At 33.9% G+C, this 13,761-nt stretch overlaps 1 protein-coding gene across 2 annotated transcripts; it reads right to left on the bottom strand.

Annotated features, from left to right (window-relative positions):
• Positions 1–300: 300 nt before the first annotated feature.
• LOC109798260 (uncharacterized) lies at positions 301–10,666 on the bottom strand. Of its 2 annotated transcripts, XM_020358467.3 has the most exons (20): positions 10,516–10,666; positions 10,287–10,410; positions 9,586–9,689; positions 9,344–9,430; positions 9,165–9,240; positions 8,985–9,059; positions 8,835–8,888; positions 8,117–8,176; positions 7,912–8,028; positions 7,215–7,309; positions 6,926–7,134; positions 6,171–6,268; positions 5,863–5,966; positions 5,552–5,717; positions 5,122–5,244; positions 4,188–4,270; positions 3,737–3,878; positions 3,554–3,583; positions 2,694–2,764; positions 301–1,343 (listed from the first exon to the last, which is right to left on the bottom strand). In XM_020358467.3, exons 2-20 carry the CDS (start codon positions 10,323–10,325, stop codon positions 512–514), a joined length of 2,565 nt encoding a protein of 854 aa, XP_020214056.1. In that variant the 5' UTR covers positions 10,326–10,410; positions 10,516–10,666; the 3' UTR covers positions 301–511. The 2 variants fall into 2 exon arrangements, with proteins under 2 accessions (XP_020214056.1, XP_082917915.1); XM_083061789.1 differs by having other exon boundaries at positions 10,287–10,650.
• Between the last annotated feature and the right edge of the window lie 3,095 nt (positions 10,667–13,761).

Raw genomic sequence — 13,761 nt, 5'->3', positions numbered from 1 at the left:
CATTAATAATTATCCCATAAGCTGAAGTATTTAGATCATAAACATATCACTTTCACCAAAATAATCCAAAAGAAGGCACTATTTTTTTTATTCTACATAATTTAAAAATTAAGAAAAAAAAAAGATTATCCTGCCTAATTTATTTATATATATATATATAATATAATAAAATAAAAAAAAGTAATCCTATAGTCTGATCCTCCTAAACGCACTATTTTAATTCTACGTTTAATGAATCCTCGGGATGTAGAAACTTGCCCCTCTATCCAAGGAATGCAAATCAAGAACACTATAAAGAACTGAAAAAAGAAGACCAAAATTAATATTCAATAAATGTGGGAATTCCCTTTCAATCACTTGCAGGCAGAGGCAAAACTTCAAATTAATAAACAAGCTTAATATCTAATAATGCTGAAACATCAGAAACAGAACATAATGGAAACAAAAATATACTGTACACTAATTTGTTGCATAACCTTGTTGATCCAATTTTTCATACAAACACAGTCCATCATAACTCTAGAACAGCAACCTCTTTGTCAACCCTCCAGTAATTCGAATCGTTAAACTCCTTCAGACCAGGACCGCCTTCTTCAGAATTTTCCTTTTCAGGAACTTTGGAGACAATGTTTTTTTTCAAAGGTCCTGCTTCTCCAACTACGCCTTCTTTGAGAGCATGGTCCATTGCCTTCTCAGTACCTTCTAGTTCTACACCTACAAATTCTACATCCTCTTCAAATAGTGAGGGTGCTGCTACTGATGTTTGATTTGAGTCATTGCCCCCATTGGTTGAATCTCTAGTAGTTGCAGACCCATTTGAAGGTATGGATTCCCCACCTGAAGGAGAACTCAGACTAGGGCTGCCTACTTGAGACTCAATAGACAAATCACTGCCAGACTCAGCATGATCCAGAAAGGGATTCATACTTGAGCCAGCATGTTGTATATCTGATGGTTCACCCCATCCCACCCAATCAGGTAAGGGCCTATCCCCGAACAAGTCCTCATTGTCTGGTGCCTCAAACCTGAAGAATCCCATATCTTGTGAAGGACTTGCCTTCTCACTTTCTAAGTCTAAAGTGCCCCCATTCATGGAATCATTACCAGTTAATCCACTAAAGAAGTTCGTGCTAGAGCTAGATGTACCATTCACAGTATTATTGGTGTCAGTCAATTCTTCATCCTCTCCAACCACTACCTCATCATCACTACTGTTGCTACCACCATTTGCAGCTGCATTCAATTTTATCTCATCCATCATCTCAGAGGATGATGTGCCCCCAGATGCATCACCAATTCTGTCGTCTTGGAATGCAAACCAGTTGGAGTTTGTAAACAGATTACTGCATAAAACAAACACATCAACATTTAATGATGGATGAAATAGAAAACACCTTGGGCATCCAAAGCTAGACTCACAATTTAGGTAACAGTCAACCAAAAGGAGGGAGGATAAAAACATAAGGCAGTGCATGACTGGGTTTATGTCAGAGGTTGAATAGCTAGCACTTACAGGTTATGTCTAAATAGAAAACACTAAAAAAGAATTTAACACAACCATAACTCCAACAAGAAGCAGGGGCAGAACATATATATAGGTGTATAAATGAAACATAAGAATAAAATTGCACGAATAAGGTGAAAGAAAAAGAAAATTGAAACATGACCTTTTGGAGATGCGTGTAAAACTGTAACAGCCATATGATCATTTTACCTTGAGCATCATTTCTGTGTTTCTTTCAGTCAATCTTTATGACTTTATCACAATAATAATAAATTGTGTAAACCATCTAATTCAAAAAGTATATCCGAGCATAATTTTCAAATTAACCATGCCACAATAATTTCCTGACCATGGTGGTCCAAATTCCTAAATGCTTCCCCCTCCTTACTCTATTCTCTTATATCACCACCTAGCTTCCCCCACGATACTAGTTTCTGTACATGATGAAGCAGAACATGGAGGCAGACACTAGTCACACCATGAAGCAGAAAACCAAAACTCAAATATCTTCAGGGGTTACAAAAATTAAAAAGGCATATATATTATATACTATTTCCCATCACGCGATGTGAACAAAATCTCATGTCACTAGATGAGGTCAGCTACATGGATTACACGTGTCACATGTCATTCAGCTCAGTTAAAAATCAAATCTTCAGAGATATTATTCACCAGGATGTGAACATTTGTAATTAATTGCGGGTGTAGCTTCTTATAGCAGCCAACAAAATGGTATGAAGATCTCCACAAGCAAAGATAAAATCCCTTTATAGAGAATCTATAAGCACAACACAAAGTAAATGCCGAGTATATCAATATGTTGTTTCTCTAGTCACATATCCATCCACATTTAATTTTTCCTTAGTTGCAACTTGCAACCAAAGAATATATCTATAGTTTGTGACTGCACGCTAACTACACTGTCATCTTCATTAAAAATGCATAAAGAATTAAGGAAAGAATGGTTACCACATGATGAATATGAATAATGAATTATACGGAAAACCTAGAAAGATAAACACTTAGAATAGTAGTACACAATACACAACGCATGTTTTAATGTTTTAAAGGCATAGCAAGTGAGTTATTTATTGTATGCAAGTTATTTTGCACAAATTATCATGCCTTATAGATCCATGAGATCAAATTCGTGATGGTTGCCAGTTATCCAACAAAATAAAATACTCACCTCCCTTGATCATCACCTAATCTTAAAGATGATATGACTACTTCAGCAGAATCATCGTCAAAGTAGACATCCTGCATTCGATAAAAACACATTAGTTTATTATCAAATTAGTTAAACAAAGAGTAAAAGATTACTGTATTATAGGCACTATTATTCTAGATCACGTTTGAATTTGGGTTGTGAAGGCATTGCCACACTAGAAGGAGGCAGGAAAATTTACAGAACCTCAGATTCTGCAGTATTCTATCTCTTGTTTTCTTTTTGCGAGTAAGAATGATGAACCTGTGATTCTGATCTTATTAAGTGTTGTTAGATAGCCAATGTTAGCAGCATGCATCCTATATCCTCTAGTCATTTCTGGCGAGTCTCCAACTAATTGAACTTTTCAGTTAATATTATGTCAATTTTTATGCATTTTATTTTTATTTGCAAACAACTTAGGTTTTTATACATATATAATTGATATATACACATTTTAACTGATATGCAACTTCTGCTATTTGCCTGAGATGCTATCCGTTATATGACATAGCAGATTATTGTCTTCCGGCATTTTCCACAATTGGTAACAGTCTTTTAACAACGGTTTATCCCTATTTTCTGTTATAAAATAACTAGTTTCCTGTAGGAATATATGTTGGATGATTAATTACTGTGTATCTTGGAGACAGGCTACCAAAGTAAAGCAACTAATGCCCAAAATAGTAAAACTGCAGGGCACAAAAACGCAAAAATTGTGCTTATGAATAACAGGACCAAAATGAGAATTAGACAGTCACCTAATTTCCAAATGAGACATATATTTGCAAGTTAATCAAAGAAAATACCTTCAGGTACAATAAAAATAAAAATAAAATTACCTCATCATCTCGATCAAGACCGCCATGATCCTATACAAAACTCGTTGAATTAGTCCATTTAGGTAATAGCAGTGTCCAAGACCAAAGGCAAAAATGGGAAACTAAAACAAGGGGGAGAGGGGCAGATGATTCAAGAAGAACAAAAGGTCCAGACAGGGTAAGGAGCAACCATTAACTACAAACCTCTTCATTATCATCATTTCCATAAATTTTGTATCTAAAAGCCTGGCTCAAATTATTTGCTAAAGCTGCAACATCGTAGTCTCTGTCATGAAGGTCTTCATCATCACTATCCCTCATTCTATCTTGTAATGCAGTTGGACGCCTGTACATAACAAGGACAAATAAGAAATCAATCAAAATTATAAAGAATTCACAACATAACATCAATTCTCCTATATTTTTAATTACATACACAAAAAATCATGCCCAACCAACCCTCGTTGCTTGAGATAACCTCACTTGCTGTCATAAGACTACCCATTTTAAGGTAGCATTGTATTGACACTTTTATTTATATTGCTAAAACCAAAATTTACATAACCAACAAAGACATTATGCTGAATAAAAACACATACTCTCGGTGACGCTTCTGCTAAGAATTTAGAGCTAGATAATTGAAATTGGAACTTACCCACAAGCCCAACGGTGAACATTCTCAACCACATTACGCTGCTGAAGAACTGTAGCTTGCCACTCATTCCAATCAGTATTCTCCTAGAGCATTCATGCCAACACATTTAAGAAACAAGTTCAACCTCATCATTTAAGGCATGGGATAACAATTCAACTGAAAGCACAAGGAAGTCCAACAAGAACACACTATAATGGCAGTTAGGGCTAAAGGGTATCACAGATCAGTTTGGGTTCAATTTGGCCAAATTTGTTACCCAACCCGATCAAAATTCCAAGAGTTGGGTTGGATTTGTGTAAATTTTTTGTCAAACCCAAACTGACCTGACCTGATCATGAACTGGATCAATCAGATCCAACAATTTAAAATTAGATTAAATTTTCTGAAAATTAGAATTTTTAAAATTAAATTATTTTATATAAAAACAAACTATAATTGTATCAATATAAGATATTGCTATTAAACACATTAAATAATATATAAATAATCTTACATAAATAACATGTTTTGCGGTTGACCCAAACACTAAAAAATCTGTCCCAAAGTGATTGCTTTGGTTTTGTTCAATTTAAGTTCACGGGTTACTAGGACCCATGAACACCCACCCTTAATCCCAGTGTTTCAGAAGACCATGCTCTGGGATCTAAATCCTCAACACTGTTGATGACATTTTCATTTAAACAATTATTAAAAGCGAACTAGGCACATATGGGTCTGACTCACATCCTCCATGAAAAAAAAAAAAAAAAAACTGTTTCAGAAGACGACTGTTAATAACCATCTGCCATGAGTTTATAAGCAAAGCTGGATGCCAAGGATTAAATTCAAAGTAAACATTACAGATCTCAGATATTTATACTAGTCGGAAAAGTTTCATATACTAGATACTAAGAAAACCATGAATCTTGTCTCTGGAATTAAATACAAAACTAACCTGAAGACATGCCAGAATGTGGGTTTGGTTATGAGCCAAGTGAACAAGTTTATTGAAAATGCGGGTAATATGTCCAATGTTTCCTACCCGTGTTCCCCGTTTTCCAGCAGCAGGTACTGTGGGCTGAAAAAACACACAAATTTAGTTAAAAGATGTTCTTATAGACTTAACAGCATATTGAAACTAAGTATATAGTTACAGTGCATGAGATATCACATGAACTCATATAATGCATCTTTGTTTTCATTTTTTATCCAATAAAACATGAAGAAAATCAAGATAACTAAACAGTACAACAGAAAAGTTTTCTAAATCATGTTTCTTTCCATTCTAGGTTGAGAGTTGTAAATTAGTGGCTCAAAAATATAGACAGCTGAAAAACTAATGGCCAACCCAATCTCCCATCCATCAGTTTGAAGCATAAACTTACCTGATTGCTTTCAGCAGAAAGAATACAATGTTTATCTGCTTGGAGAAACCTTCCAACTAAATCACAATCTCGAAGAAGATGATCAATAATGGCATCAGATTTGCTCTCCAAACATGATGATATGATACTCTCTACATGATGGTGTAATGAGTTATTGTATGGATACCTGTATTAGTGCAGAATATGTCAAAAGAAGAGAAATATTAATGCAGATTTCATCAAGATTTCTTACTCAAGAATATTAATGCAGAATATGTCTACATGAAGAAAAATATACAACTCTGCAAAATTGAAAATTAAAAGTTGCTTACTCAAAGAAAAGATCAATGACTCGTCGAATGGTTCCTGTGTTGGCCAATTCTTTTTCTGCCACTTCGTTTCCAGTTTTAAGAAGTACTGCAATAAACTCCACAATCTGAAATAAAATGCAAATTGATCAGAGAAACAAAATGCATTCAAAAATCACATCGGTTCTCTCCTTTCTGAGAAATATGAATGTTCAAAGTACACAACCAAGGTTATCGATGGAATAAAATTCAATATCAACTGACCAACTACAACCTAGTTCTGGAGCGGACGGCCATACATGACATTCATTTAAAAAAATTAAACAACAAACCTTTAATCGATGCTTGCCAAGTGGAGGTCTCAATTCGCCATATGTTGTAGGCAATACCTTGTTATCGGATGACACATCCAAAAGCACAAGAAATTCACCTGTAGACAAGAAATATAATCTTACTTATAATGTGACAAGGCTGCTTCAACAAAATGTGTCAGATTTTGCAACAGAATTAACATATCATTCTTCAAGCCTCTAATTGAGGAATAATTATAAGATGCAAAACATGCACATAATTACTAAAACAGCCACCCCTCCACCCCAATGATAAAACCTGATAATAATGAAGGGTACAACATCTAACCAAGAGTACTTTGATATCAAAAAGAAAATCAATATGTTAATTATTCATTAAACATTAGAACTCAAACCACATTATAACCCATTTTATATAATTTTGTTACAAAAATGAAAATCATAAAATGCCCACATTACAGCAATCCCCCCTCCCCCAAAAAATAAGCTATAAATATATATTTCCCCTTTCTTGTAGGCTTCTTTTTTTCAAGCCTTTATATACATCTTCTAGACTAGGGTTCACCATTTGGTAGTTGAAATCTTATTTTCATTAAAATGATTATACATCTCATAACATAATTTTTGAAAAAAATTACAGCATTTACGCTATAATTTCCTCCAGTCATATTATGTTCCACATTATTCTATACAAGCAACACAGCTAAATGAAAAATAAATCATCATGAAGCATTTACACTGTTTCCACTCATGGGAATAAAACAAACCATACTTACCAAGTTTAGGTAGCATTGCACCAATAGTATCTGGGTTTACAGGTATTGGTGGCTCATACATGTTTTGACTTCGGAATGAATGGAAAAAAGGAGATGAAATAGCTGATTTTTTAGGATCCAACAAAGAAATACACACTGAGAGCGAGTTGACAAGGCTAGACTTTGATTGTGAATCTTCCAATGCATAACCCAAAATTTTTGCAACAAAACTGCAAAGTAACAATTGTAATGATCAATTTACAGGCATATTTGAAAGAGAGAAAAAAAGTAGAGCCTTGCAACACAAAACCTTGGACTTGAAAGCTTAATTGCTAGAGTAGATGATGCAACTCGAGTAATGGTACACAATGTTTCAGCTACATTGGCATGAACTTCAGGAGGACTCTGGTTAAAAACAGAAAAGACACAGCTGTCAGATTATTTTAAGCATTAACAAAAAACGACAAGGAGGCAAAGAGCCAATAAAATTCAAACACTCAACTACAACCAAAGTCAGATCTTTTAGTTTCCCAGAGTTTTTTCCTTCTTTTTTTTTTCCATTTATAGCTACAAGATGCAAAAGATGTGTTTTATGTGACCCTTATAAAGACCAACTCAAAACACCACAATCCAACTTGAGTTGTAAGTGGTAACAGCATTCCTAAAAAATTTGTGTTGTCAAATGTCAAGTAAAAAAAATTCCTTTAGCTGGCCAAAACATGCACTCACACTTGTAGAAGCGGCCTATATTCAAGAGTAAGGCTTCATGTAAGTTCAATGAACAAGACTTCAATAACTTAACACCAGGCAAGTGTAGAATGGCTAGGTGAAGTAGGTCAAAGAATATCCCATGGATCATCTACTAATAAATGAATAAACTAGCCTCCTACAAAACATGGTAAACTCTCTTAAGTTTGCTTTTGCAACAAGGTGCATATGCAACATACAGCTAATTAGCAACATCTGATTGAAAAACTATAAACACAGAATGTGGACGTTTCACTTACAGATGGACTTAATTTATCGACAATCATCTCTAGCAGGTTGCTCTCAGCCAACCATTGCATCACATCTATAAAATTGGTATATACGTGGTCATCAGCACCAACTAATCGAACCAAAACCTGTGCAAAGAACTTAATTTAGGGCTCATTCTAGCAAATCATATTAGCAAGATTTCAATAATATTAAAACTACTAGATAGATGTTTACCTCCATAATGGATGTAATGCCTATCAAATCTACCAGTTGGCGAAAAACATGTTGATGGGCCTGCAAAAAGTAACCAAAATAATGAATGGAAGATATCACAAGTAGAATAGGATCACATATTATAGAGCTTAGTTGTAAAATAGACTCCCAACTGCTTCACAGAGTGATGCTTAGAACAAAATGAATAAGTTTTATATCTGGTAGTACTTTACTGTCTCCTTAAAATTGTATAAATCATATTAAAAAAAAACATTCTGCTATGCATGTATTTGGATGGGATTAATTTTATATATACTAATTTGAATGATGGGAAAACAGTTGAGTGTTACTATTTAAATGTGTTAGGTAATTTGGATTTATAATCAAAAGATCATACTCTCTCAACAAAGGAAATAAGGTTTTTTATGATAAACAAAATTTTGCAGGTTATTTAAAAGCTAACAAATTATTTATCAGTTAACTTTTATTTTGGCATTTTATCCTCAACAATTGATTAATTTAATTTAAATACAAAACCAACTACTACAAATAACTCTACCCATTTTTCATAACGTTACTTTTAAAAAAACAGATTATTTTAATTTACACAAATCCAAATGAAATAATCTTAAAACCACTTTTCACCTAACATATCCATACATAAAACTTATTTCTTATAATCAATTATTAAAATAACCCAATACAGAAACACACTATAAAAACACATTGGTTTACTTACTTGAACATAATTCATAAGTGGTACTGTCTTTCGTATCAATAAGCAAACGACAACCTGAAAAATTGAACACAAATTATCAGAGCAAATGGTTTTAATACAACCATATAACTAATGTCTTCAATGTGTCAGACTAAAAATTCCAGCATATACCTTGCTAAAGTACCCGGCCAGTAAGGTACTATGAGATCGATCAGGCTCCAAGAAGGAGAATAATAAGTTCATGAGCTGCAATAACAAGAATAGTAAGCAGAAAATAATACAAGCAAAGCATTACTATAGGACTTCAAACAAGACTCAAAGTATGAAATGAAAATAAAATATACTACAAACCTCTTCTTCATCCACCAAGGTCTTCAAAATTACATCAATTTCACATGTAAAGATCTCACAGGCAATGAATGGAAACCTAAATCACAGACCAATGATTAGATGATAAAAGGGAAACAAGAAAGTTGAAACATTGAAATATATAGCTCTTCTGCAACAAATTTTCAGTTGCAAATGCATACTTGAAGATCCGTTTGTTTTCAGCATCCTCTGGTGGTTCTTCAATGATGTAGCGTAGCAATTGCTCAACCTGAGCTCTATCTCTCAAACTGAAAGTAAAAAAAAATCGAAGACAATAGCCTTAGTTCCCATGAGGTAGGGACAGCTAGATGGATCAATCAATTCAGTGGACTTGTCAAAAACCAAAAAGTTATGAGCAGGAAAAAAAGTAAAACCCTTTATTTCAAACTGATTAGGAACATACAAGTTAATGAGACGACTGTTTAAGGCCTTGCATTCTTGGATTATTTCCTCTTCATCGAGAATTTCTTCCAAAGTGAAGTTCTCCTTGTCCAATATCGCCTCCACCTGCAGAGCACCAACCACACAACAAGACATTGAACAAGTAAATAAACAAGGCAAGCTTTCAGCCACGTCAAAGTTTGACCATAAAACCAAGACACAGTCTTAAGATTCTTCCGGTTCAATTACAAAATTTCGCTCTAAAGATCCATCATTACAGAGAAGGCCAAAGAAATAAGATAAAATTGAATTTGCCATTAAATTCAAATATAAACATAAGGTTTTCTCCCTCTTTCCTTCTTTCTTCATTTTTCATACAATTTGCAGTAATTTAAGTGAATTCACAGTAAAACTCATGGACTTTCATTGCTAAGTAAGAATGCACAAATTAAGACACTAAAGCGGAGAAAGTGGCAAAAAAAGATTACAGAGAAAACATTAATTAAAAAGCAGAGAAAATCGCGAGAGCGAAGCTAAGGCGGATCCTGCAAATGGAAATTAGAAGCGGCAAGTGATGGAAGAATTACTAAATTGGCAATTAAAAAGACGCTAAATAAATGTGCATTCGAAAAGAAATAATTCGAGCGGAAAAAAGAAGAAAACGAAAGAGAGTTGGAATTCGCGACTATTCCATAAGCGAAAGGGGAAAAGAGAAAAACTCACGGGAGAGGAGGAGGAGATGGAGGCGAGCTTCCAGAACATGAGGGATGAGAGAGAGCGAAAGAGAAGGTTTGTGGATCTGTGAGGCGTTGGCGAATCTAGCCGCGGAACATGGAACCTCCAAACCCTAATTTGAAGATCGAAAAGGTGCGAGGCGGTGAAGATGGATGGATAGGTAGAAAAATAGAGAGAGAGAGAGAGAAAGGGTAAATAATGGATTGATCGTAGCTACCTACGGTACGGTTATGGAAGAATAAGCGAAAGGTGAAGAAAGAAGAGAGAGCGGTGTACTAGTACAAAATCCCAGAAATCAGAATTCCCATTTGCCACATTTGCCACATTTGCCACACAACACAACTTCACCATCCCAATTCCCACATACATAACATCCACATCTACCTACGTATCTATACGTCCCACTCTTTTTTTAATTTATTTTCTCATCCATCTATGTATTTCTGTCTACATTCACCTACGTATGCATATACATACATGTATGCTAATTGCTACACCTATTTCAATATCTATTTTCGCTCTCGCTTATATTATAAAAATTAAATATCACTGTCTTTAATAAGGATTTCTTTTTTTTTTCTTTCTGATGTTGCATTTAAAACCTTTTGACTAATCAATGTAGAAATCGTATCATTAAAATTCAATATTTTCTCTAAAGAGAAACCATAGGTAATGAATAAATAATGAATGAATACCAACTTATGATCAGAAAGGTTATAATATAATTTTTACGACTGAAGATTCAAACGTTATAAATATGATTGATGATATACAATATTAATATTAATATGATGCGGTTGTTTTATTATGAAAATATAAATAAATAAAAAAACTATAAAATATTATATATTGTAAATGAAATCCTAATTATAAAGATCGAATTACAAAATTATAAAAATAATAAATAACTTGATTACATTTTTCTTAATTGATATAGCTAATTATAAATTCTCAAAAAGTTTAGTGAAAGAAATAATGTATTCAACCTTATAGTTAACCATTGTAATTTCAGGCTTGCTAGTTTATAGTGAACCAAAGTTGTGTGGAGTAATAGGAGGGTAGATGGATTATAACTTTTAAATGGAATCTTGAAAACATAAAAACAAAATTGTTGTCCCAGCTTTCATTCAAAAACGATGAATACGGAACTGTAAATTGTAAAATATGACAACTCATTTTTATTTTTATTTTTGTAGAATATGACAACTCATTTTTATATCCCAAATTTGGATCCTCTTTCTTTTTAAATGAGATAATTTTACGTTGATCTCCGCATAATTAATTTTGTCCTATTTTACAGTCTACATTCTTTGACTTGAAACAACTTTTATAAACTTTGATTTATTTGATCAATACACAAAGTTATTTAATTAACTTTATATATAATATTTTACGGTGTATACATTATTTGACTGTAAACAACTTTAAGTTTGATTTATTTAATCAATACGCAAAGTTATTTAATTAACTATATATTTTGGGATATAAACACCAGCAAGATAATAATGTATTATCGAGTCGTAAAAAATAAAGTTCATTTCCGATCAATCAACCTTTAAATTGATTTGGGTTTGGGTTGAATCAAATTCAGGTAAAATTCATTGAACACATGCAAATCTAAACATTCTTTCAACTCTTAAAAAGACTCAGCATGTAACGCATTTTGTAGTGTCGTGATCACCAATAGAGACAAGATAGGTAAGGAAGGTATAGTGAAAAAGTGAAGTAGACAAAGGGGAAGGGAAAGGGTTACAAAAAAAAAACGATTCAGCAATAAATGAGAGAGAGAAGATTTACAGAGAAGAATCTAAAAAAGTGATGATGAGATTCGAGTGAGTGAATGTGTGTGGATGTGTCTCTCACTCTCTTATTCGCTTTCGCGTCTTTTTTTTACGTCGGACTTGGTAGGGTCAGACGTAAAATATAAAATCTACTTCGGACACAACGTATATCTGTCGTAAATTTTACATTTTACGTCGGATCCTACCAGGTTCGACGTAAAAAAATTTACAAAAATTACAAAAATACTACCGTATCTTTTTTACATCAGATTTTAGTGTGTCCGATGTTAGAGAGGTGACGTAATATACTAATTTTTAGTAAAAAGCAAACAACAGTGTGGCATATTGGAAATGCTTACCCTATCTTTATGCCCACTGCCACAAGCAAACGCATGGTGGAATTGCTTTCTTCTTCAATGATGGAAGAAGTTTCGATGGCTATCACATACCGCACCAACTTCTCTTCTAAAGAGATGAAGAAGGAAGAGGCAAATAGCTAATAAGGGAAGAAGTGATTTATGGAAAGTGAAACAGGTCATATGTGTGTCATTGTTTATGTGACAAGAGAGTGAGAAATTGAAAAACTGGGTGGGATAATGTGAATCTGATGTGAGGCTTAATAAACGTTTTTACTTTTCAGTTTTAGTGATAATGAGATTTGTAATTGTGATATTTAAAATTGAACTAGATACAATAGTACATGAATCAGTTTTAACATTTTATAAATATAATTTTACTGTATTTGGATAGTAAGTTAAGTCTGAGTTTCAACGAAAATATTTTCCTTAACTTGTACCCGCCCAAAATTAACCGCATAAGTTTGACTTTCTAAATCATATAAACCAACATGCAGATTTTAAACGAACAAACATTATATTATTGGATCAAGTCGTGCAATTTGTGATCGATGACAACTTTTTTGCTCAAGCCTGAGTATTACCTATTGTAACACTTTGTTGTGTGTTGTTATTTATTTTAAATTTTAATATGTAAATGATTATGATGATGTGTTGTTTTATGTTTTAAAATTATAAGGATTGAGAAATTCTCAAGAGTTTAGTTGTTTGAGGTCATTTCGTATTGGTCAAAGTTGACCATGTTTAGAGAAAGGTACCTAATATCCTTTTAAGACTTAAACTTCATAAGTTATTTCTTTAAAGTTTTTAAAGATAAGTTTTAGTGAGATAGATTTTGGAGATCTTTCTTTCTTCTAACTTTTTAAGAGTGCTCTAATTTAGGGATGGCAAATAAACTCGTACCCGTGGGTAATACCCGAACCCGTCCCGACTTTGACGGGGAATACCCGCTTTGACCGGGTACGGGTACGGGTACGGGTACGGGTACGGGTAAAACTCGATAAAAGAAATCGGGTACGGGTACGAGGACGGGTATATACTTACCCACCCCGTCCCCGTCCTCGTCCCCGTCCCTATCCCCGTCCCCGGTTAAATACTCGTCCCCGGTTTATTTTATTTTTAAAAAATTAACATTTTGTTCTAAAATGTAAAAGGGTCACGCACGCTGAACAAGAGCAACGCAAACACTTATTAGGGTTTCAATTTTCAAACCCCATTCGACGACCAAGCACTCCAGCGACGGAGCCACCGGACCAGCCACGGAGCCACCGCGCCATCCGCAGAGTCAGGGAACTCGTCGGTGAATTTGGAAATAACCTCTCCTTT

This window comes from Cajanus cajan, chromosome 8 (assembly GCF_000230855.2).
Source record: "Cajanus cajan strain Asha chromosome 8, NIPB_CcT2T_4, whole genome shotgun sequence".
NCBI lineage: Eukaryota > Viridiplantae > Streptophyta > Magnoliopsida > Fabales > Fabaceae > Cajanus > Cajanus cajan.
This window is presented reverse-complemented; position numbering and strand designations above follow the sequence as displayed.